Source organism: Peromyscus californicus, unplaced genomic scaffold (genome assembly GCF_007827085.1).
Source record: "Peromyscus californicus insignis strain IS unplaced genomic scaffold, ASM782708v3 Scaffold_24__1_contigs__length_46423439, whole genome shotgun sequence".
Classification (NCBI taxonomy): domain Eukaryota; kingdom Metazoa; phylum Chordata; class Mammalia; order Rodentia; family Cricetidae; genus Peromyscus; species Peromyscus californicus.
Window position 1 is genome coordinate 12,724,807 of NW_026294535.1, and position 25,279 is coordinate 12,750,085.

The 25,279-nt window shown below is 43.1% G+C and overlaps 1 protein-coding gene across 6 annotated transcripts in view; it reads left to right on the forward strand.

The window, feature by feature from the left end:
- Positions 1 to 470: 470 nt before the first annotated feature.
- Positions 471 to 25,279, forward strand: part of Nr2c1 (nuclear receptor subfamily 2 group C member 1) — a 50,367-nt gene continuing 25,558 nt past the window's right edge. The window contains exons 1-9 of one of the 6 annotated variants that reach the window (XM_052753156.1): positions 471 to 558; positions 8,458 to 8,530; positions 12,034 to 12,228; positions 13,460 to 13,538; positions 15,053 to 15,232; positions 16,763 to 16,910; positions 16,998 to 17,088; positions 21,660 to 21,844; positions 23,247 to 23,406. In XM_052753156.1, the coding sequence (XP_052609116.1) occupies positions 8,477 to 8,530; positions 12,034 to 12,228; positions 13,460 to 13,538; positions 15,053 to 15,232; positions 16,763 to 16,910; positions 16,998 to 17,088; positions 21,660 to 21,844; positions 23,247 to 23,406 (1,092 nt within the window). In that variant the 5' untranslated portion in view covers positions 471 to 558; positions 8,458 to 8,476. Of the gene's footprint in view, positions 559 to 982; positions 1,638 to 4,236; positions 5,946 to 8,457; positions 8,531 to 12,033; positions 12,229 to 13,459; positions 13,539 to 15,052; positions 15,233 to 16,762; positions 16,911 to 16,997; positions 17,089 to 21,659; positions 21,845 to 23,246; positions 23,407 to 25,279 lie in introns of those variants that run through there. The other 5 variants (XM_052753153.1, XM_052753155.1, XM_052753157.1 and 2 more) reach the window with 5 other exon arrangements.

Sequence of the window (25,279 nt, forward strand, 5' to 3'; positions counted from 1 at the left end):
TGGGTCCTGTGGGTGCTGGGAATCAAACTTGAGTTCTCTGGAGGAGCAACAAGTACCCTTCACCACTGAGCCATCAATCCAGCCTTCGGTCGCCGTTTCTGTCTAAATATGTGAGTTTGGGTTGTGTGCACACACGGGTTGCAAGGAGTTGCAGGTTGACGCTCAACTCGGTGCTCCAACTCCCAGGACATCGGACCGACAGGCGGCGGCGCCGGCGGTGTCCCTCCACGCCTGCAGGGGGCAATCGACTTCCAGCCCGGCCCGCCGGACGCCGGGGCCCTCGGCTTCACCCAGGGAACGTCACCGCCGGCTGGCCGCCGCGCCACCGCGCCACCGCGCAGGCGCCGAGAGCAGCGCGCGCCGCCGAGCCCCGGGGAAGGGGTCACGAACTCTGACCTCCCCACCCCCACCCCCTCCCCAAGTCTTCCCAAACCCGGAAAGCTCCCCTTGTCTCCCCCCCCCCCCCCGTCCCGCGTCTCGGCCTCGGGTTCTCCCCCCCCCCCCCCGCCCCCCTGGCGTCAGCTCTCTCCAGCCCAGCGGCCGCCGCGGCGGGAGGGGGTAAGTCGGCTGCGGGACGGCTCAACCGCCGAGCGCCGCGGCCCCGGGGCCCCGGGCGAGCGCCCCGGGTCCCCCCCCCCGGGGAGGGAGCTAGCGGACCTGCCCGGAGCCGCGGGAGGCCGGGCGGGCACGGTGACCTTTCACCCGCGGGGAACGCTTCCGTCTCGGGCGCCGCTTCCTCCCTCCGCCCCGGGGCTGCGCGCGGGGTGGGTGCTGGGCAGGGAGCGGCGGCGGGCCGCGGGCCCCGGGGCCACGGGAGGGATGGCGGCCGGCCGTGCGCCCGCCCCGGGCTCTCCTTCCACCCCGAGGGCGAGCCGCCGCTGCGATCGGGTCCCGGAGGGGAAGGTGGCCCACGGTGTCGCATGCACCGGGCACATCACAGCCCCCGTCCCCCCCCCCCCAGCCCCCACCCCCCCACCCCCGGGAGCCCTTTTGTTAAGAGCCCTGCCTGCCTCCAGCTCGTGCAGATGGCATCCCCCCACCCACCACCACCACCACCGTGAGGGGCAGAGAAGTGCCAGGTTGTCCCTCACCCTGTAGTTAAGTAGGTCGCCCTGAGTTGGAAAAGACAAGCAAAGACGACTTGAAGTTAAGTCCTGGTGGGGTTTTCTCCGCCCCCTGGAAGTTTTAAGTATGCCTTAGACTTTGAGGGAGAGGTGTGTGTTCGTTTGTTTGTTTAAGCGGTGTCTGTTTGTTTACCCGGTTGGATAATTGTGTTTAAACTTTGTGTGTCCGCTTTGGTACACTTGGAAAAGCGATTAGTGCTCTGTTCTAGTCACACGGCTAAGATGAGAAAGGAAATCGTTTGGGGAGGGTGTTTGAGGAATTGTAAGTTTGGGGGACAGACATTGACGTAAATTAAGGAAGATTCCAGGAAGGTGAGAGAAGTGGGAATTTATTGTGGACCGTTTAATATGGATGAACACCCGAGTGACCCGTAGGAGCCGGGCTGGTGAAGGACGCCTGTAATCCTAGTCCTCTGGAGGCTAGGACATCAAAAATGGCTTGGAGTTCCAGGCCAGACTGGCTTAGAAGCTATGTATCCAAACCCCAGGAGACCTGTGGAAGATAAAGGAAAGGTAGTGTGTCCTTTGGATCAGTATGTCCGGTAACCTTTTGATATGCATCTTGAACCTTTGGATACAATGTAATCTTCCCAGTTGTGGTCATTGTGGTCGAAGGGTGACAGTAACCAAAGGTCAGGTGTCCAGGTCAGAGCTTTGCACAGCTTCCTTCAGAACCTCCTAACTCGTGTTTTCAAAAGCTGTTTTCATGTTGCTTCCACTGCTATTAATGAAGATACGTGTAGCTGTTAACGGAAAAAAAAAAAAAAAAAAAACACCCGTGGTGCCAATAAATGTAACTGGTTTCATCATTCTGTGTAATATAGTTGAAAGGTTTTGAAGGGGGCAATTCCATGGCAGCAAACCCTAAATATCTACTGTGGGTGTGATGAAATGTGTAGTTCCTATCCCAGTGATAACTAAGACGAACACCACACAATAAGTAGCACGATAAGAACCTCTGCGTGCACACACACACACACACACACACACACACACAATCTTTTCAAACCATCCCTAGAAAAATGGGCCTCTGTTCAAAATTTTTAGGAATTAATAGAAGTCTGTTCTTGAATTCCAGTCAACTCTTCCTGTATACAGTATACACTGGATCATTCAAAAATAGTGTGTAAAATGGAATTTGAACTGGGTCTCAGAGGTGGAGTAGGGGATTGAAATGGGGTATTAAAAGTGTTGCTTTCCATGGTTTCTGTTCAGCGTGATAAACTGCTAAAATTTTACCTCAGGAATCCTTGACTAAGTAGGGAATTCCTTGGACTGACTTTGTGCTTTGTAAAGCTCTTGACATTTAGTGTACAGCATTGGGAGGTGAAGGAATATGAACTTGTGATTTTCTGGGGAAGGCAATCTCCATCAGATTTTCAGAAAAAAATTTATACATATGGGTGTTTTGCCTGCATGTGTGTATCAAGGGTGTACAGTGCCCTCAGGGGCCAGATTTTGTCAGATCTTCTGGAACTGTGGTTATAGGGGCTAGTGAGCCACCATGTGGGTGGAGGAACCGAACTTGGGTCTTTGAGTCTTTTGAAGGACAAGTGCTCTTAACCCTTGAACCATCTTCTCTGCCTGAGGAGGTTATTTTTCATTATAAAATCATCTCTACTGTAAACATCTCTAAAGAATTAATTTTCACTCTGTTTCTTCATGTTAGCTTTTTTAGTAAAAGTTTCAATTTTATCTTTTAACATAAAAACATTCCAGTTACTTCCTTGAAGCAACATTGAATTAAAAAAAAAAAACAAAAAAACAAAACTGACAACTGTTTTGAGAGCCGTAAATCATTATGAAAAAAATAATCCCAATCAGATTTATGCTCCATCCAAGACATAACATTGTTCAATTTCAGTGACCTTTGAACTTAACTATCTTGAGAGCCACCTCTGGGTGCCGAGAAGCTCTGTAAACAGAGCTTGTTTGCCATGTTGGAAAACAGAGCCCAGAGCAGAGCTCTTGAATGAACAGTACTGCCAACCACAACTGCCTCAATGCCTTTTGGCTACAGGTGCCTCCTGGTGAGTCATTCAGTGAGTGAAAGTACACTGGTTTCTGCAAACTTGAACTCCTGCTACAAGCCAGCAGTCTCCTCTAGAGTTTCTCACAGCATCTCTGCAGAAATTTAGCAAGACCTTTCAGCTGTGAACCTTCATTTGTGAAAAAAATCCATTGGTGTTAGATATCTTTCCAGCCTGTCTGCGCTTCCACAGGGCAGCAAAACAGTTTTTCAAATATGCTTCCTTCCTAAACATATCTTAAAGGAACTACTATACCGTGTTAGAAATCCTGGCTGTATCATCTAGCTGAATTACAAACTTTGACTTTCCTTAAACCTGATAGTAAACTGCTGGAATTGGTCACATTAATTCTGGAAATTCTGTTGGAAAGAGGACCTTTCAGTAAAGAAACTTTGTGAATTTCATCACTAGCTCTGTTCCTTTGGAGGGCCCTGACTAATGAATCCCCTTCGCCATGAGCCGCTGCTAACATTTTAATGGTAACACACATACCCACTGTATATGTAACACACACACACACACACACACACACACACAGAGTTTTTGCAAGTAAATAAATTCTTTGTAAGTACAAATAAATGCTTTTCACTGACAGTAACAGAGCTTTTTCTCTCCCTTTATTTGAAGAATTTTAAGAAACATTTAAATTATTCCGCCGGGCGGTGGTGGCGCACGCCATTAATCCCAGCACTCGGGAGGCAGAGCCAGGCGGATCTCTGTGAGTTCGAGGCCAGCCTGGGCTACCAAGTGAGTCCCAGGAAAGGCGCAAAGCTACACAGAGAAACCCTGTCTCGAAAAACAAAAAAAAAATTATTATTTTGGTTTATTGCAGTGTGTTGCATACTTTTATTAAAATGTCATCTTGGCTGCTTTCATGTTCTCTGCAGCCAAATTCTCATTAAAAATCAAGCTGGGGGGATTATTGATTTTTTTCACATGATCATGATTATTAGAAATAAATCTATATTGCAAAGATGATTTGACTTTTTTTTCTTTTTTCTTTTTTCTTTTTTTTTTTTTTTTTTTTGGTTTTTCGTGACAGGCTTTCTCTGTGTAGCTTTGGAACCTGTCCTGGAACTTAATCTGTAGACCAGGCTGGCCTCGAAGTCACAGAGATCCTCCTGCCTCTGCCTCCCGAATGCTGGGATTAAAGGCGTGCGCCACCACCGCCCGGCTTGACTTACTTTTTTCTTGTCAATTTTGGTATTCTACAACCTGCCTGGGAAGAGTTAGACAGTTACACATAACTGAAAAATAAAAACAGGTTTGTCCTAAAATACAAATGAATATTCCTTTTTATTTTTAAAATAAAAACTTCAGTTTGTGAAATTACACTTGTGGTTAATTTTTAAAATGCTGCTTATAGCTGGGCAGTGGTAGTACATACCCTTAATCCCAGCACTCGGGAGGCAGAGGCAGGTGGATCTCTGAGTTGAAGGACAGCCTGGTCTACAGAGTGAGTTCTAGGACAGCCAGGACTACACAGAGAAACCCTGTCATCAGAAACAAAAACAGCATTTAATTTGGGAGTTCATAGTTCCAGAGGTCTGAAGTCCATGACCATCCTGAAGGGAAGCATGGCAGTCATGATGGCAGTAACAGAGTTGACATGTTGAGACAGCAGCCAAAAGACAGAGAGAGCGCGCACACATCAGGGCTAACGGGAAATTGCATGGACTTTTGAAACCTCAAAACCCTCCCCAGAGACACACCTCCTCCAGCAAGGTCGTATCTGCTCATCTTTCCCAAACAGTTCCACCAACTGGGGATCAAGTATTCAAACATATGAGCCCATGGGGCCATTCTCCTTCAAACCATCACAGTACTAATTTGATAATTAGATGCTGAGGAAAGATGGTGTAGGAAAATATTAGGAAATCTTTTTTAGAACAATTACAAATAATTACATAATCTTTTTATATAATTAAACTGTTACGTTTCTGTAAGAACAGAAATGTTTGTACCAGGGAAAAGAACTTTAGAGCACTCAGTAGTCTGAGCGGAGGTGTTTCAGGCAGAGTTCATGGTGTCATAGGTCACAGAAGCATGCACAGTACAAACTGCATGTGTCCTGTATCTAAAACAAAGGTCTCAGGGACGTGGCTCCATATGACTTGGGTGGACCTGTGCTGCCAGCAACACCTTGGATTAACTGTGTGTTTGATTTTGAGTTAATGTTCCGTCATCACACATTTAAAACCTTCTTACTGTTGCCAGATTTGTGGTGACTCCTATGTGACCCTTGTGTGATCTTGTACAGGACAGAGATCCATAGATTAGGAAACTGAGGGTTTCTGTTAATTCAACCCTTTATATGGAAAGGATGAAGAGAGAAGGTCAGGGAGATTGTACGAGAGATCAAGGTGGATAGCAGTAACGGACGGGAGCATCCTTGTGCTTTTGAAATTTGATTGTATTTAATCTGTATGGGTGTTTCACTGTGTGGATGTCTGTGTTCTGTGTTCATGCTTCATGACATACAGAGACCAGAAGAGGGTGTTGAATCCCCTGGAACTGGAGTTATAGACAATTGGGAGCCCCCAAGTGGGTGCTGGGAATCAAGCCCAGGTCCTCTGGAAAAGCAGCCATAGCTCCTAACCACTGAGTCTCCTCTCCAGCCCTCCTCCTCATGTTTTTTTGCTTTCTACCTCAGGCTAATAAAAATACGTAACCCTCCAGTGACTAATTTAGTTGTCTCTTGTATAAGATTTTGTTAAGTCTTCTTTTTGTTCATTCTGCTAACTCGAACGGAATGCTCATTACATCACGAGCTGAAGAGCGTCAGCCACAGGTATATTTCCACGTACATCGACTCTTTAACTTCCCAGAGACGGGGTTGATGGTCTTATTTCTGAAGAATGCTAATAGTAAGGACATTATGTAATAAACTGTGCATTTAGTAGCGATTACAATGAGGATTGCAGTCTGAAGTCTAGCACTCTGTAATAGGCTGACCATGAACTTGAAACTCTGACTCGGCCTCAGTACTGAGAATAAGTAGTTTAATTCCTTTGCTGTACAGTGTCAAATTACTTCTCTGGGGGAAGGTAGAATAGTTTAAACTGTCAACAGTCTGTAGAATATGTTGACACTTGCCTGTAATCCCAGTACTTAGGTAGTAGCAGGAGGGTTAGGAGTTCATGGTCATACTCAGCTACATAGCAAGTTCAAAGCCACCCATGGCTACCTGTGACCCTACCTTTTAAATCTAGAGTCTGGAGAGATGGCTCAGCAGTTAAGAGCACTGGCTGCTTTCCCAGGGGAGCTCAGTACTGTCTTTAACTCCATCTTCAAGGTATCCAATACCTTCTGGCCTTCTGACATCTATGTTCCCGAGCACAAACCTATGCACATGCACATAATAAAAAAAGAAAAATTTTAAAGAAGAAAAATGCCTGTTTTGTCTCATTTATTATGCAGACTTGAGCATATACATTGATCAGTGATTGTGTGACATTCAGAGTGAAGAGAAAAGCCATTATCAAGGATGGGGAAGCACGGTAAACTGTAAGAATTAGGAGTCTGGACAGCTAGAATGTAAAGTTTAGCAAATGGCAGCCCAAATCCCACAGAGAAAGGCCACTCTGGGGTGAATATTGAGAAGATAGGTAATAGTAAATCTGTTTGTTTGGTCTTTTGCAAAATAATAGGGCCTGGAGAGATGGCTTGTAGTCAGAGACAGGGGCATTACTGGGACTTGCTGCCTTCTAGCCTAGCCAAGAAAACACCAACCACAGCTTCAAGGAGAGACCCCTCTTCAAAGGAATAGTCAGAGCGATGGTGGAGGACACGCATGCCCTCTTCTGGCCTCCACACATGCACATGTTCATGCACACAGTCACGCACAAATACATTTTTTTGAAGTTGCAATTAGATGAATCATATTGGACTTTGACATCCAATACTTGAAGACTAGATGGTTATAATTTGGCCGTCCTCAAGGACAAGAAAGGAGCAACACTTGGTGTGAACCTCAGTAGGTGGTGGTATTGAAACAAGTCACCAGATGACAATAATGACGTCATTGGAAGCTGAACTTGAAAGGGAGAGCTGTTCTTGGTTTGTATGCTCGCTGCGTTTGTGTTTCTGGGAGTTGAGCTCGGGCCTCTTCGGGCACGCCAGGCCAGCCTCCTACTGTGGAAGCTCTCCAGCTTAATCATGTTTGCATGAAGGTAGAGGAGTTACAGTTTAGAACGGCAGACTTCACAGTGGCAGCAGGAAGGAGAGCAAACAGCTTGTTCAGGGGGCTAGAACATTGGCAGGGTCCTGGTGATCTCTGTGTGTTATTTGCTACAGCTTGGCCCTTCCAGCCGTGGGCTGCTTACCGCGTTTACAGTACTAAACAGGGGTTCCCTCCCGTGAAGCAGGCCTCAGATCACAGCAGAGAGCAGTTGGTTACCGCCGTGACAGACTTGCCACGGTTGTGTGTCCCAGTGGGGACATTGTAATTATCAGATCAGTAATGTCACATCGCAAAACCTACCTTACCTGAGTAAGACTGTAGGTTACAGTCCCCCAGCAGCCTGCACAACACCGTCTAGCACTGGAGGCTAGCCAGCAGGGACGAAGAAACAGCTTCCAGTGCCAGCCTGGTTTCTCTTACCTCCTCTGACCAGAGACGATGGTGTCTTCAGCAGTAGAGTCTGAACTGTCTAGTTCTCATGGACAACCAAGAGCAGTGGCAATTGCCTGTATTACCTGTGGGCCTCAGAGACCTCCCTGACCAGTAATAGCTCACAGGAAGCAGCCTACTGCAGACTCTGGGATTTCCATATAATAGCATGTGGCTTATAGGAGCAGCTTTTTCCACCCACACAGGTAGAACAGCTTTTTAAAACAGCTGTGTCTGAGTATGGAAGAGCAGAATAGTTACATGGACCTCCAGCATGGACGTTCATCAGCTGACAGTGTGTTCAACATTGCTAGTCTGCAGCCAATCTGGTTTTGTCTAATCCGGTGGTTCTCAACCTGTGGGTCGTGACCCCTTGTGAGGGTTGAATGGCCCTTCACAGGGGTCACGTATCATATCCTGCATGTCAGATACTTACATTACTACTCATAACAGTAACAAAATTATAGTTATGAAGTAGCAGTTAAAAAAATGTTATGGTTGGGGTCATCACACCATGAGGAACTGTTTTAAAGGCATTAGGAAGGGTGAGAACCACTGGTCTAGTGTCTCTCACCCCACTACCTTAACTGGATTATTTTAAAGAAAATCTGAGGCAATCACAAATTCTTCAGTAAATACTTTATGTGTAAATTGTAAACAGGCTTTTTTTTTTTTTTTCCATCTCTGGCAGGTGTTTTGACGGTTAGATCATGGCGACCATCGAAGAAATCGCACACCAGATTATTGAACAACAGATGGGTGAGGTAGGTCTAGTTTACCGTTCTCTTGCTGGCCTACCACGCTGTCATCCTTCATGCTACATGTCTGTATTGGGTTCTGGACGTTCCAGGTGGGAAGATAGCCATCTCTCAGAAAGCTTTTCTAGGCGGTGAGAAGTAGTTCAATAACTGCGATAAAATATGGTAAGTGCTGTGACTTTAGTGTATATGGTGCCATGGAGCAGACATACGTACAAAACGTTTATAACAATAAAAAAGAAATGAAAAGCTAATAGAGAGGAGTAGGAGGGGGCTCTGATCAGAGACTGTCATTTGAGGGTCAGGAAATCTGAGGCTAGTCTTAAATGACTGCATCCAGTTTTTCGCAAAAAGTAACGTATGTGTCTTAGTTTGGGTTTCTGTTGCTGTGAGGCGACACCATGACCACAACAACTCTTATAAAGGAAACATTTAATTGAGGGGGCTCACTTACAGTTCAGAGGTTCCGTCCATCATGACAGGGAGCATGGCAGCGTGCAGGCAGACGTGGTGCTGGAGCTGAGAGTCCTTACATCTTCATAGGCAGGCAACTGGAAGTCAAATGACTGTCACACCAAGTGAAACTTGAGAAAAAGACCCCAAAACCCATCCCCCACAGTGACACACTTCCAACAGAAGGTGTGGCCCAGATTAAAGGTGTGGCCTCCAGCCTCAAAATCTGAATTAAAGGGAGTGTCATCCAGCCTCCTCCAACAAGACCACACTTCCTTCAACAAAGCCACACCTCCTAATAGTGCCACTCCCTATGAGCTTATGGGGGCCAAATACGTTCAAACTACTATAACATGGCATATGTTTTGGGGGTTTTATCTGAAGTTTGTGACTTATTACTCCCGTAGACATTGTTAATTTTCACTCTTCAGTGTGAACTATTTTGACCATGTCTGACTTTTTGAAGTGATTTAAAAACATTGGGGCATATCAGGTCTCAGAAACACAACAGTACCTCTTAGGGACCTTGCCCGGCCTCTGTCACTGTAGGAAAGAGAGATGGGCCCTGTTGTTACAATCGCACCCAATAAAAACTAGTCTCGGGACCAGGGAGATGGCTGATCCGCATCGAGGGCTTGCCACTAATCCTAATGACCAGAGTTCAATCCCCAGAACCTGTGTGGTGATGAGAAAAAAGAAACAACTCTTGAAGGTGTCCCCTCACTCCACATGCATGCCATGGAGTGCATGCATGCACATATGCGTGCTCACACGAGTGTGAGCGCACACACATGTCATGCACACATATAAAATAATAGGATAATAATAACTAGGATGGGATAGTTTGTGCTAAAAACATAAACATCCCGTAGTTCAGTCAAGTTGTATCATAACCATCTACAATATGGTTAATAGGCTTCAACTACCTCATAGAAGTCAATCTTATGATAGTAGGAATGTGATAGTGAAATAAAAATTAAATCTTCCTCACGATGTTAGTACCCAAAATATTATTGACTTGTCAGGCTAACAACACGTGCCTGTAATCCCAGAACTCAGGAGGTAGAGGCAGGAGGACCTCAAGTTTAAGGCTAGACTAGATTTAAATAATGGTGAACAAAATGATTAATTTTAAGAAAAATATGAAAACATTTATGACTTCCTAAGACAAAATATGTGTTTCTTCAAAGCTCTGCCTGCCCTGTGCTAGGTTTTCCATTTGTATATAATGTAACTCCTGATTCCACGCTGCAGCTAACTTCTGCAAAGCTACACATCATGTTTTGGGATGGTATCAGTGAACAATTTCCACAATTCAAGATGCTATTAAAATATTTCATTCCTTTCTATACTATCTATGCGAGACTGGGTTTCCTTTTTAAATTTGAACCAAAACAACGCATTCTAATGGACCAAATGAAAAAGCAGATATGAACTTACAACCTTATTAAATCAGACATTAGAATAGTTCACAGAAACGTAACAACACCACTCTTACTATTACATATTCAGTGGAGAAATAAACTTAGTTTTAATAAAACATTATTTCCTATTAGTATATGAATTTTTTTTTGTTTTTTTTTTGTTTTTCGAGACAGGGTTTCTCTGTGTAGCTTTGCGCCTTTCCTGGAACTCGCTTTGTAGACCAGGCTGGCCTCAAACTCACAGAGATCCACCTGCCTCTGCCTCCCGAGTGCTGGGATTAAAGACGCGTGTGAATAAAGGTTTTCCAATTATCTTGGAAATTTTATGATGCCTCCCCTACCCCCAGTTTCTTCATTTTATTCCCATAGGACAGCCAGGGTAGAGCTAGAATATGTCCCCAGGCCTCAGGAACTTCCTGCAGTGAGTATACACCAGATCCTCTGCTCTGTCCCAGCAGCCCACTGGTTTACAGACAGGCTGTCATCCAGGCCTGGGCTCGGGCATTGGTTGGGGAGACCTAGCCAGAGCATATAATTGTGAGTCCACATATAGCAAGACATGTCCTTCTGTTACCAGGGGCTCTTCCATAAGAGCCTACAGCTTTACCCTGTAGTCATTGTAGCCCATGTGAAACTTGGTAAAGTTCCACTTGAGAATGGCATTTCTTGACATGTCCTTCCTCTTGGGCTGGACCACTTCTAAAGCTGATGGGGCCCTTTCCATTCTTGTTGATCCAATGTGTATGTCTAATTTGACATGAGAGCTGGCTCCAGACTTAGAGAGTATAGGGGGTCCTGAGACCAGAGAATTGCTTTCCTAATTACTGTTCTTCTCCACTGAAGTCCAAGTTTATTATTTTTCTTTTTAATTATTCTGTTACACTGTGGTAAATACCCTTTTACTGATCTAATGTTTCAACCCAGTGACAGTTAGATCATGCATGTACCTAATTCTCTTTTCTAAAAGCTAAGTGAACATTAGACTTATAACTCACAGCCATAGAGTTATTTCCCTGCTACTGAAAATTTGCTGCTGTTAGGAGTCGTAATGTCTGCATTTGTAGACGGAGGTTTGCCGAAGGTGTCCTGACCCTCAGTTGAGAACTGCTGAGTGAGAAGTAGTGAAAGAAGGGAGGGGTCAAAACAGCGATAGTCAAAGTCAAATAATCTTGCTGTTGTAGTTTCTTTCTTTACTTATTTTGGGTTTTTTGAGACTGGGTTTCTCTGTGTATTCTTGGCTGACCTGGAACTTGCTCTGTAAACCAGGCTGGCCTCAAATTCAGGAATCTGCCTGCCTTTGCCTACCAAGTTCGGGGATTAAAGACATGTGCCACCATTGCCTGGCTGTACTTTTATTTGTAAATTTCACACATGCTCTATTAGAATTTCATTGGAAGGAGAATTGCCATTTAAAAGGTGTATAACTGGTTTTTCTAGCTTTGTTTTGAGGTTAAAATTGATTCATCAAAGAAAAACAAAAGCCAAATGTGGTAGCACATTCCTAGTACTCAGGAGGCTGAGGCAGCGGGTTATAAGTTCAGAGCCAGTCTGGCTACACAGCCAGACCTGTCTCAAAAAGCAAGCAAACATGATTGAGTTGGATGGGTCATTAATGTGCCCTGGCTGTGTTAGATTGTTACAGAGCAGCAGAACGAACAGAAGATCCAGATTGTGACAGCGCTTGACCATAGCACCCAGGGCAAGCAGTTCACTCTGGCCAATCATGAGGGCTCCACCCCAGGAAAAGTCTTCCTCACAACCCCAGATGCCGCAGGCGTCAGCCAGCTGTTCTTTGCCACTCCTGACCTGGCCACACCGCACCTCCAGGTAAGTCACGGTAAAAAAAAAAAAAAAAAAAAAAAAAAAAAATGTTTTTCTCATCCGGGGAACAACTAGCAGAGGATTAACGGAAAAGTAGATCTGAGGGAAGAACCCAGAACTCTTTGCCGGCGTTCCCATAGATGTACCTAATGATGAGCTCTTCATACAACTCAACAGGGCCACCTCACCTTGTCTCAGTAATGGCCAGTTCTGTGGGTCTTTGTGTAACAGTCATACTCGCATAATTATAGTTAGTCATATTGATAACATTTATTTGGAACTCCCTTTCTTTTTAAAAAGTCCATAAAAACTATCTTTGTATGCTATCATTTTTAGGTTTGGAGGCAGCAGGGCCTCATTTGTGTGACACAGGGTCTCACTATGTAGCCCAGGCTGCTGTAACTCAAGATCCTTGTCCCCTAGCCTCCCAAGTGCTGGGGTGGCAGGTGTGTACCACCAGGTCCAGCTTTAGTATATAGATGCTTTTGCTGGGCCATTTCATTTGGAAAGGTTCTGAACCATCAAAGGCAAATGTCATGAAAGGTCTTAGAACTTTTAGAATAATCAGACATATTTCTATATGAATAATTTTATATATGAATAGTGTATATGAATGGCTTACACTTAAAAATACTCATGTATTTGTGTATTGAACTTTTTTTAAGACTTAATTTATTTTATATGTATGTGTGTGTACCTGAGGATATGTGCATGCGCAAAGTGTGTGCAGGTTCCTGAGGAGGCCAGAGGAAGCCATCAGTCACTGGACCTGGACATACAGATTGGTTGTGAACTACCTCACGTGGGTGCTGGGACCTGAACCCATGTCCCCTACAAGAGCAGCGAGTGTTCTCAGCCACCAGCTGGGTTTTGTTCTTGAGAAAGAGTCTCACTGTGTAGCCCTGCTGGACTGGAACTGAGTACACCAGGCTGGACTTGAACTCACAAAGATCCTCCTGCCCTCCCCACCCCTTCTCATAATACTAGAATCAGAGGTGTGTGCCATTGTGATTGTTGTGGAAGAAGGGAAAAGATACTCATAGTTTTTGCCTTGTCTCCCACTGCCGTATTTTCTCTGTGTGTGGAAGAAAACTGGCTTACCTTCTGTGGCCATGGTCACAGAGTTCTTAGTTGAAGAGTAATTTATGTCGGAGTCAGTGACTCTGACTCTGTGTTCTTTCACTGTTGGACAGCATGAGGCTGTTGCTGACTAATGACATTTGTCTTCTTCTAAAAGCTCTTTACAGAAAATTCGCCTGACCAAGGACCAAATAAAGTTTTTGATCTTTGTGTAGTATGTGGAGACAAAGCATCAGGTATGATTAAAAATAATTCTGTATATGTTACACTGTTAAAGTACCTGCTCCTCAACTGTGTTCCCTCTAACACTAAAAAATAAATAGAAGAATATGTTTTTTATGCTTCATCTTTGTGACCTCAAAAACTTCACTTTTCTCTCTTTTTTATACTTTTTCTTGAGTGTCATTTCATTTGATTTATAATGGCATAGAATATTTGTTTTGGTTTCACCATTTGGAGGTAAACACAAAAACGTTTTAAATGTAAAAATTAAATTTGCCAAAGGAATCATCGGAAAATGAATTGTGGTCTTTAATAAATCATTATGTCGTAAATTTATTTTAACACGCTTCCCCAAATCCTGTTTTAGAAATTCAGAGTAAAGTGAATTGCTGAATGGAAGATTCTTTGGTCAACCTTTATTTGGAGTTCTGCATATCTGATTTAGTTAGTTTCCCATCCAAGAATGAGCCAGCCTGACCTGGTTAGCTTCTGTGATCAGATGGGGTCTGCCGGGGAAGTTCGGCTCTAAGACCTGGGTGGGCTGTTCTTCGTCAGTTCTGGGTGCTCAGTGATAAGTCATTTTAACTGATCACTGCTTGCTTCCTGTCAGAAGTGCGTGCTCATGTCTGCTCGTATATATGCACAGGTGTCAGTGGGGCAGAGTTTAAGGGCCAGCTTGTTTCTGTAAATTTTTTTTGAAATTTTATTACAAAAACTTCCATTAGAACTTTTCCTCAAGTTTGTGTAATTTGTTAATGTCATCATACAAAACACATGATTGGTGAAATAGCAAGTTAATTGAAATGTAATGTGTGTGTGAGCAGTTGGCTTGGCTGTATCTGTGTGTACTGTGTGTGCACCTGATACTGGAGGCTAGAAGAGGCTATCAAGTCCTCTGGAACTGGAGTTGCAGATGGATGGTGGGTGCTGGGAACTGACCCTGGACCCTCTGACAGAGTAACAAGTGCTCTTACCACCGAGCCGTCTCTAGTCCGAACTACAATAGCTTTATTAAGAAGTTTTCAAAGTGGAACTCACAAAGAAAGGGTACTGTAATTCCAGGAGTAGGTAGCACTTTTCATTCTTCTGGAGCATGGAGCTGTAATATTAAATATCTGTTATATCCAAGGATGCAGATTGGTAGAATGTTTGCCTAGCGTATACGAGGAGCTGTATTTGCTCCCTAACAGGAGGGGGAAGAACACTGTTGTATGATATATGACAAAACTATAATTTGTAAGCTTTCTTAGAATTAAAATTTTAATGTGCATAATAGAATTTTTGATGATGATTTTGGCCCTAAGTTCTCTAATATTTTTAATGTTACATTATAAAATTCAAAACTATACATCATTGAAGTTACCACAGGATATGGTTGTTTGATTCTCTACTTAAATCCTAAAAAAAATTTTGTCAGAATCTCAATCACAATTTCATTTTATATATTGTTGTTTTCATAGAAAAAATGAATTTATTTCACTTCTAACCTATAGTATGTTTTCTATTTTCTTAAACATTTCTTCTCTAGGACGTCATTATGGAGCAATAACTTGTGAAGGCTGCAAAGGATTTTTCAAAAGAAGCATCCGGAAAAATTTAGTATACTCGTGTCGAGGATCAAAAGACTGTGTAATTAATAAGCACCACCGAAACCGCTGCCAGTACTGCAGGTTACAGAGATGCATCGCCTTTGGGATGAAACAGGACTGTATGTACTTGCCGGAAAGGAGTAATGTTTTGTATACTCGGAAGTGTACACACATTAGCAGGATGAGCAGCTGAGGTGCCCGTGTGCTGTATTAGCGACTTTTCTGTCACTGTAGTTAAATATCATGACAAAGCCAACTGAAAGAACAAAAAGCTTGTTGTGTTTATGGCTCCAGAAGGCTGGAAGGTTCTGTGCTAGCAGGACCAGGAAGCAGGCTGCTCACGTTTTAGCCCTATCCAGGAAGTGGAACGAGGCTACAAACCTTTACAATTCACTGCAGCCACACATGTCCTCCAGCAAGGCTCTTCTTTTGTCAAACAGGACATGGGCTATTTAATCCAATTGTCCAACTAAAAGTAGAATATATACATACGTGTTTATTATTCAATAAATATTTTTAATACTCCTGTGCCAAGCACACATTTCCACTTGGCACTTAGCACCCAAATGATTTTTGTAAGTTGTCTCAGAATTTAAAAATTTTAATGTGCATAATAGAATTTTTAGTGATTTTGTTGTCTTTCCTAAGTTCTCTGCAGTATTGTCAATGTTACATTCTAAAATTGAAAACTATGTATCATGAAAGTAGCTAGACGTCAGTGTGCTTTGTGACTGATGGCCAAAATGTGATCTTGATGACAGCAGCCACTACTGATTGAACTGTCCGTGTGCTACAAGCCGCTCCTTACACATGGTTTCAGCATATTCTCATAGCAGTTCTCTGCGGTTGGTTATACTGCTGACACCTAACACCTTCACCGAGGAAGGGTGAAAACTCACCAAAGGACAGACAGCTAGCAGGTGGCCGAGCCGAGTTCTGAGTTCTGACAGTTTGCGTTCACCTCCACCCCAAAAGAAAGTGTACATTTAACAACTGTCGTACCTCCTCTCTAGGTCCTACAAATTCCTATAGATAGTGCACATTGTGCAGATGAGCTTCTGTGTAATACGTATTTATTTCTTAACTAGAAAGGCTCTTCTTAGTCCTTTTTCTTTTCTTTTTTTTTTTTAAAGATTTATTTATTTATTATGTATACAGCATGTATGACTGCAGGCCAGAAGAGGGCACCAGATCTCATTACAGATGGTTGTGAGCCACCATGTGGTTGCTGGGAATTGAACTCAGGACCTCTGGGCCTCTGGAAGAGCAGCCAGTGCTCCTTAACCTCTGAGCCATCTCTCCAGCTCAGTCCTTTTTCTTTATTAGTATTATCTTCAACTAATAAAGTTTCTTTTTCTTTAATGCTATATACAGTTCTTCCTTCTTGATCATGAGGTGTCTTAAGAGTTCTGTTTTTCTACCATAGGAGTGGCCATATAGGAAGAAATGTGAATAAGATGTACATTGACCAGTTTTACAAATAGGCAGCAACACCACTGAACGTGAATAGACTCTGTAAAGATTGATGGTTGCCTTTGGAATTCACTGGGAAGTAGTGTCTCTTGTTAGCCATACTGATGACAAGAAGCCTAGGTTTACAAATTTTCATAAAGTCTCTTGTAGTATAATTATTTAACATGTTTTCACAGCTGTTCAGTGTGAAAGAAAACCCATTGAAGTATCCCGAGAAAAATCTTCCAACTGTGCGGCCTCAACAGAAAAAATCTACATCCGCAAAGACCTCCGAAGCCCATTGGCTGCTACTCCAACCTTTGTGACGGACGGCGAGGCCACCAGGTGCTGTACAGATGACACTAAGAAGCAGGTCATTTGCTACTTTTTCAAGATCAAGTAAGACTGAAATTTGTGCTTCATTTGTTACAGGTCAACAGGACTGTTGGATTCAGGAATGTTCGTGAATATTCATCCGTCTGGAATAAAAACAGAACCAACTATGCTAATGGCACCAGATAAGGTATACAGTGCAGTTTAAAAGACCCCTCCCCCTGTCCCTGTCCCTGTGGTGCTGGAGTTTGAGCCCTTAGCCCCATGCTCTACTACAGAACAATAATTCCTCTTTCCTTTTAAAAAAGCTTTTATTTATTTGTGTATGTTATGTATATGAGTGTTCTGCCTGCATGTATGCCTGCAGGCCAGAAGAGGGCATCAGATCTCATTACAGATGGTTGTGAGCCACCATGTGGTTGCTGGAAATTGAACTCAGGACCTCTGGAAGAACAGTCAGTGCTCTTAACCTCTGAGCCATCTCTCCAGCCCCAGACAGTGCTCTTAACCATTGAGCCATCTCTCCAGTTCCTAATTCCTGTTTCTAAAGCTAAAATTACTTGATAAAACTTTTCACTGTGTCACTAAAATTTTATCTTTACCATGAAAGCAACAAAAATTAGAAGTGTTCCCAGTTTTTCTTTCATCTTGAAATAAAAGCTACCAGAAAATTAATTGATGCTAAATCTAAACCAAACCTAATGAATGGTACACTTCCTGAACCCAGCAACTTGGAAGGCTAAAAGCAGGAAACGACTGGGAGTGAATCCAGCCCCGTCTGCACTCTGATTTGAGGATCAACCGTGATGTATTGTGAACCCGTCTGATCAGAACCCTTACCTGTCTTCCTCTTATTTTTCCTGCTAGATTTATTATATTTTATGTATTATTTTACATATTATATTTTACTTGGAGTATCACATCAAGTAAAGGGAAATTCTCAGCATACCTCCGTTAGAACGCTCACTTGAGTCTCAGGATTCTATGTGGCCATTGTGCAGCTCAGCATCTCTGGGGTCAGGGTGGGGATGAGATTGCGTGTGCTCTCGGATGACACCCCAGTCCTCTCGACTCTCTTGAGACTGTTTGGCTCGAGTCTAAAGGAGAGATTTCTGTATGTGTGCGTGCACACACATGCATGTGTGCCTGCTTGTGGACATCCTCATGCTCACGCTCACAATGCCCTGCTGTATTGCCGTCTGCCTTGTCCTTTGAGACAGGGTCTTAGCGAACCTGGAATTTGGTGTTCCAGTTGGGGGGGCAGCCAGTGAGGCCCCCAGCAACCCTCCTGTCTTTCTCTTCCCTGGATGCGGCGATGACAGGAACACACATGGTTGTTTATGTGTGCGCTGGGGAATCTGAATTCAGATCTGTCCTCATGCTTGTACAGCAGGCACTGTTGCCCATGAAGCCATCTCCCCAGCCCTAAAAATTGCTCTATTTAGATAAACTTTATAAACTTCCTGTAGTTTCCCAAAACTGTATGAGAAGAGAAAGGTTTCCTAAAAAGGTTTTTAACCTTTTGTTTATTTATTTATTTATTTTTTACTGTGTACACATGCCACCATACACATATGGAGGTCAGAGGACAACTTTCCAGAGTTGGCTCTCCCTTCCCACCATGTGGGGTCTCGTCATACAAGGAATCATGGTTCGTGGCCAGTGCCTTGGCTCTGAGCTGTCTTGCTGGCCCTGAAAAGACTTGGGAGTGCCTCTGGGAAGACTTATATATACACACACACACACACACACACACACACACATATGTGTGTGTGTGTGTGTGTGTGTGTGTGTGTGTGTGTGTGTATATATATATATATATATATGTATCAATCTCTCAGTTAATCCTGTCCGACAGGAATCCTCATCCGTCTTCAACAGAATGACCCAGCACACACAGGCCATGAACAATAGGGGCCTGCTGGATTGCAAAGCCTATGTTCACAGCCAATTAGCCTTCTTAAACAAGAATACAAGTAATTAGTATTTTTAACTATTTTAATTTTTTTTTTCTTGTTTAGCTTTTGTTTTTTTTGGTTTTTCGAGACAGGGTTTCTCTGTGTAGCTTTGCTCCTCTCCTGGAACTCACTTGGTAGCCCAGGCTGGCCTCGAACTCACAGAGATCCGCCTGGCTCTGCCTCCCGAGTGCTGGGATTAAAGGCGTGCGCCACCACCGCCCGGCTAGCTTTTGTTTTTTGAGACAGGGTCTAAGTGTGCAGCCCTGGCTGGCCTATCACTGTATGTAGACCAGGCTGGCCTCAAGCTCAGATGGCTCCTGCCTCTGCCTCCTGAATGCTGGGATCACATTAAAGGCATTTGCTCATATATTCTGCTAGGTATCTTAACTTTTATTTAAAACTCAGAAATGTAAATATTCCTTTCCATGAGACAGTATGTCTAACTAGATTTCAAAGTTTCTGCCACTGGAGATTCTTAGGTAACACAACATGGAGAAATCTCATCTTGTGATATGATATTTAGGGCCATTTGTTGTATTCTGCATTACACCTTCCGGTGCTGAGATTGAACCAAGGACTTCATGCATGCTGCACCTACTCTTCCACTCAATATATATATATATATATATAAAATGTCTCATAAGAAATTGCTAACAGGATATCATTAAGGATCTGGGAACACTAGCAATGATTTGTTTGAGGAGGGCATAAAAATTATTGTCTACTTATTCACCAAAGTATGTTTCATATAAATTAAAGAATTAATAAAACCAATGAAACTTCAAAAGAAACACTGATATTATTTCAGAATTCAGAATGGTTTGCGTGTGCTAGATGTATTGTAGTGTTTCACACCTGTAATTCCAGCTCTCTGGGGGCAGAGGCAGGCTCACCAGCTCAAGATCAGCCTGGACCAGCAGTAGGAAACTACAGGCCAGCCCTGATCGGCATAGCAGGACTCTGCATTAAAAAAAAGAAACAAATCATGTACACACAGACAAAACAAATTAAAGACTATAGAAGAAACTTAAAGGTCTTGTTATTAGGTTTGGGTGGAATAATTGAACGTTAAAAGAATTGTTATATGCCTCTGTGTGTGTGCATGCAGATTTGTTTATATGTGTGTGCATGTGTGCATGCATATGTGTTTGTATATGTGTGCATGCATATGTGTTTGTATATGTGTGTGCATGCATATGTGTTTGTTTATGCATGCATGTACACATGTATGTGAAGCCCCCAGCTGATGTTGGGAGGCTTATTTGATTTCTTTTCACCTTATTCATTGAGGCAGGATGTCTATTGAACCCACAGACATGGCTCTCTCGCTTGCTCCACGGTTGCCCTCTCTGATTTCAGAGAGCTGAAATAACAGACAGGCCCCATGCCCATGGCACTTTAACTGCTGACCCATCTCCCCGGCCCCAAAGGAATTTAATAAATGGAAGCATTAGGTATATAGGAACCTTTTCATTGAAAATGGTATTTCTCAAAGCTCATGTGTTACTATGAGAAGTTGCTGAGTGTCAACTCGTGGCTTTGAAGATTGAGAGCTAAAAGGAAAAAAAAGAAGCACTCCCCTGCTCTTCCTGTGCAGGATTTTAGCTGAAGCATTGTAAGAGAATGGTTTCTTACAAGAGGCGCAGCCAGTGCATAAATACTGTATATTATTCACTATTGACAACAAGAGCAGACAGCTGGGAAAGTGTGTGAGGAGTGTGTCATAAGAGACAGAGCATGACCAGGAGGTTCTTCAAGTCTGATAAGAAGAAAACGTAAACAAACCTCGACAGAGGATCCATTTCCTCCTGTTCTAGTGCCTGGTCTGGTCCGTTACATTTCAATTAAGACAGTGGCCTCTTAGTAAGTCCGTTTGGTAATAAATTTGCCTTTCCCCTTTTCACTTAATTTAGATTCTATGCCAGTTTGTTGTGTAAGACGTTTTGAGGGGCAGGAAGATGGCCCAGTGGTTAAGAGCACACATTGCTCTTCCAGAGGACCTGAGTTCATTCCCCAGCATTCACCTCAGGTGGCTCACGACGACGTCTCTAACTCCACCTCCAGGTGACCCAGTGCCCTTTTCTGACCCCCATAAACACATGCACTCATGACTATACCCACACACAGACACACCTAACGTAAAAATAAAACTAAATCTTTGGGGCTGGAGAGAGGAGATGGCTCAGAGGTTAAGAGCCCTTACTGCTCTTGGAGAGGACCCACGTTCAGTTCCCTGCACCTACATGGCCACTCACAGTCATCTGTAACTCCAGTTCCAGGGAACCCAGTGCCCTCTGTTGACCTCTGAGGGCACCAGGCCGCATGTGATGCACAGACATACGTGCAAGCAAAACACCCATACACATAAAATTAAAAAATTTTAATCTTAAAGAGTTTTGGAAGTTTTAACAATATTAAATCATTACTGCTAAAAGGAATTATTACCTAATTTGATATCCTTTTTAGAGGAAGTAACTATGACTTGGCTAGATTAGTTAGTAAGTAGAATTTTTGTTTTAAACTTTGTAAATATTTTTAAAGAACTTATACCTATTTTTAATTCTGTATTTTCCTCAAGAGTTTTTTCTTTAAGGGCAGCCTCTCACTCTGAAGCCCACACTGGCCTTGACTTTGTGGAAACACTCCCACCTCAGCCTCTTGAGTGCAGGGATTACAGAAATGAACTCATCAATTTGATTTATTAATTTGCTCTTTTAGTATTTCATGACCTGGAATTTGATATTTGAGGTTTTGAAATATCAGTATCACTTTGCAAAATTTTAGTACTTTCTTTATTTTTAAGGTTGAATCATGTCAGGGAGACCTAAGCACACTGGCCAGTGTGGTCACGTCACTAGCGAATCTCGGCAAAGCTAAAGACCTTCCTTACACTAGTCACGACATGCCTGTGGTGGAGAGCTTACGCAATGGGGATACACCCTTCTGTGCATTTCATCAGGATATCCAGACCAACGGTGACGTCTCAAGGTAAATCTGGTCTCTTCTTCTAAACTCCATTCTGAATTGATTAGAGTGTTTCTATGTTAATGTATGTCTGTAAAAGTTTCTGAAAAGTATTTCAGTAAGAAATAGAAAAATGTAAGGCATAGTAAGGGTTAACTGAAAATCTGCCTTTAGTGCAGCATGAACACACTGCATTCTGAGTTTTGTGAGCAGGAAGTGTATATTATAAAATTAGTACTGCAGTCTGACAGGTTGGGGATTTCCTTGATCTTAAATGACAGTTGGGGTCTGACGTTTCGTTTTGTGTTTAGATGTTTTCCCTCAGTATGTAGAACGAAACATGTTTCCTAAGCAGTCATCTTGATTTCCCAACCACCACTAATTTCTGTTGATAAAGATAATGTCAAAGATCTCATTGAAATAACTATTTTAATTTATACTTAAGGAAAATAGAATCAGAATTTGATTTTATTTTGTCAGTATTAATATGCAGAATACAGAGATGAAATTCCTTCGGAGTTTTCTCAGACTTCCGTTTATTATTTTATATTTAATATTTCGCTGGGGTACACCTGAGTGGTGGTAGAATGCTCACCCGGTATGTTCTAGGCCCTGGGTTTGAGTGACAGCATTGCAGAAGGACCAGAAAGGGGGAAGTAGCAGTTGAGCCTTGGGGAGTTGTTGAGCATAGGACTTCATTTAAGGAACTCTAGAAAACGTATCATTTAACAGTCTGGGAAACTGTTTTGAATGATTACTTGGTAACTTCAGTTATCTATCATCCTAATCTTAAATTCTTAACTGTGTGCATTAAAGTAACCACAAGTATAAAAATAGTCTGAATTTTTAAGTAAAATCAAAACTGAACCTGTTTTGTGTTTGATGTAGCAAAGTCAACATAAATAACTTGTATATGAAGGAATACATATGAGGATTTCTCTCATACTTAAAGAGATGATATTTCTTGGTAATATGGTAATATGTAATATTTTAAAGTACACTTACTAAGTTTAATTTGTTGGCTTTGGAGCTGATCACAGAGGTCACTGAAATACAAAGTCTATCTGTCATTCAAGAATGCTGCTGTTTTCTGGAGCCTGATTTGTTATTTGTTCGTTTTGTGTGTGCATACCCCTCCTGACGGTGGCACTGGAGGTGGAGCCCCGGGCCTTTTGAACACTACACAGCCTTCCACCACTGAGCCACTCCCCTGGCCTATTTGCAAAAGAATTTTTATGCTTAAGTGCCCCCCCAACCCCCATCCTGGGCACTAAACCCATGGCCATGTGGGTGCTAGACAAGTGTTCTACCACTGAGCCCTTCTCACAGCCCCTTGACTTAAGTCTTAGCTCCAGAATTTTCTAGAGGAATTTCATTTGCCTGTTGGACATTGGCCGGACTCACAGCGTCTGATGTCTCCTTGTAGGGCGTTTGACACCCTTGCCAAAGCCTTGTCTCCCGGAGAAAGCCCAGCCTGTCATAGCCCAGTGGAGAGCATGGACGGACACGCGCACCTCATCCCTGGAGAGTCGAGCTACATGGAAAAAGAGGGGCCACTGCTCAGCGACTCCCATGTAGTTTTCAGGGTACCTTTGATTTTTTATGTTATGTTACTGTTCCCTTCTGATCTTCCTTTCAACAGTCAGAATTTGCCTGTTAGACTTTTAGAGTCAGAAATACCCGTGGTAGAATTTCAGAACTGCATCACACCCTGCTGTAGAACACAGTGGGTCAGCTTGCTGTCTGTCAGTTGTGATAGGGCAATTGGATGGTTAGATTTTAATAATTCTCTAAATTTAATTTATTTATATTGTATGTATGAGTGCTTTGCATGTATACCTGCATGCCAGAAGAGGGCATCGGATCCTACTGTAGATGGTTGTGAGCCCAGCCAGGCAGTGGTGGTGCACGCCTTTAATCCCAACACTCGAGAGGCAGAGGCAGGTTGATCTCTGAATTCAAGGCCAGCCTGGTCTACAGAGAGACTCTAGGATAGCCAAGGCTACACAGAGCAGGAGAAACCGTGCCTTGAAAAACAAATTAAAAAAGGTTTTAGGGCCAGTTAGGCACAATTGCTTTCTTTCACTAGGCATGGACAGTCATTGGGACCTGAGTGCATGGCTTTGTTCAGTGCCTGGCTACTATCTCAGTGTACACTGGCGTCCAAGACCCAGGCATTTTCCTCTCGCATTAGAAATAATAAAGATAAAAATGGTGAATGTGTGAATGAGCTACCTTACTTAGCTACCCTTCAGCACTACCATATGGGGGTGCTTATTACGTAATGCATTTTAGCCTTAGGTTTTTAACTCCTAGTACTTTTAAAGACCATTTTGGAAAAGGAGCATTTGAAATTCATCCTAAATACATTTTTTTGTCATGGTGCTGGGGATGAATCCCTTCATATACGCTACATGTATATATGGTCCTGTGTATGCTAGGCCAGTGCCCTACCACTGTGCCCCTCCTCCCCGGTACACTCTTAAAATGGAAGCAGCACAGCTAGACTGTTAGAAGCGATACAGATGAAGCCTAAGAAGTAACTCTCTAAAGTTTGATCTGTTACTCAGATTAATACGCTGAACCAAGCTGCAGATGTGCTCACCACTGAGATCTCGTTAGCACCATAACTAACCCCTCTTCTTGGCTCTTTGCTCTGCCCTTGTGAATACTATTAGAGAGGGGTGTGTAAAATAATTGAGTATACGTAGATTACAGTCAGCCGTACATAGCAGTTCTGGGACACTTGAGAATGATTTACAGTAGATACAAACTTTCCTACTAGACCAAAACAGTATAGAAGATTGGTATTTCAGAATTCAGCTTGCTTGAAATAGCCATAGGAAGAGTTCACATGGCTTAATAACTGCCACAACATGACATACCAGTTCAATGCAGCAGAGAAAACAATTCTCATGTAAAATTTTACTAAATACAACTTAGAAAAATTCAAGTGTTTTATCTGCAGTGCCCAAAAACATGTTTCATAGGTGATATAAGAAGAGATAGTAAGAATAATTAGTGCCTAAAAGTTATTGTCGGAGCTATGGACAAGGGGATCAAGGCAAGATGCTTTCCCCATGGTTCTTTTATCTTCTAAATGAAATCCGTTCTCTCGTGTGCTCAGTTTCATTTCCCACTCTGGACTGAAATTGGAGGAAGGACAAGGAGAGAGGTGTAGGCAGAGACCCCGTGCACACAGGGACAAATGGCTCTTTCAGACAGCAGCTCATCAGCTTCCTTCTATAACTCTCGGATTTTTAATTCTATAAACTGAACGCCTGGGACAGATGAATTCAACAAATTCAAACTGTGCTTTTCTCTCTGGAGCTGGTGGGTTCTTCCTCTCCTGGAAACGGCAACAGCTTCAACCCTTGCTTCCAGTCCTGGGAAGAGTTTAGTTTTCTGCAGTCATTTCCTGGGTCAGGTCTCCCGCTGCTGTCCTCCAGTTTCGGGACT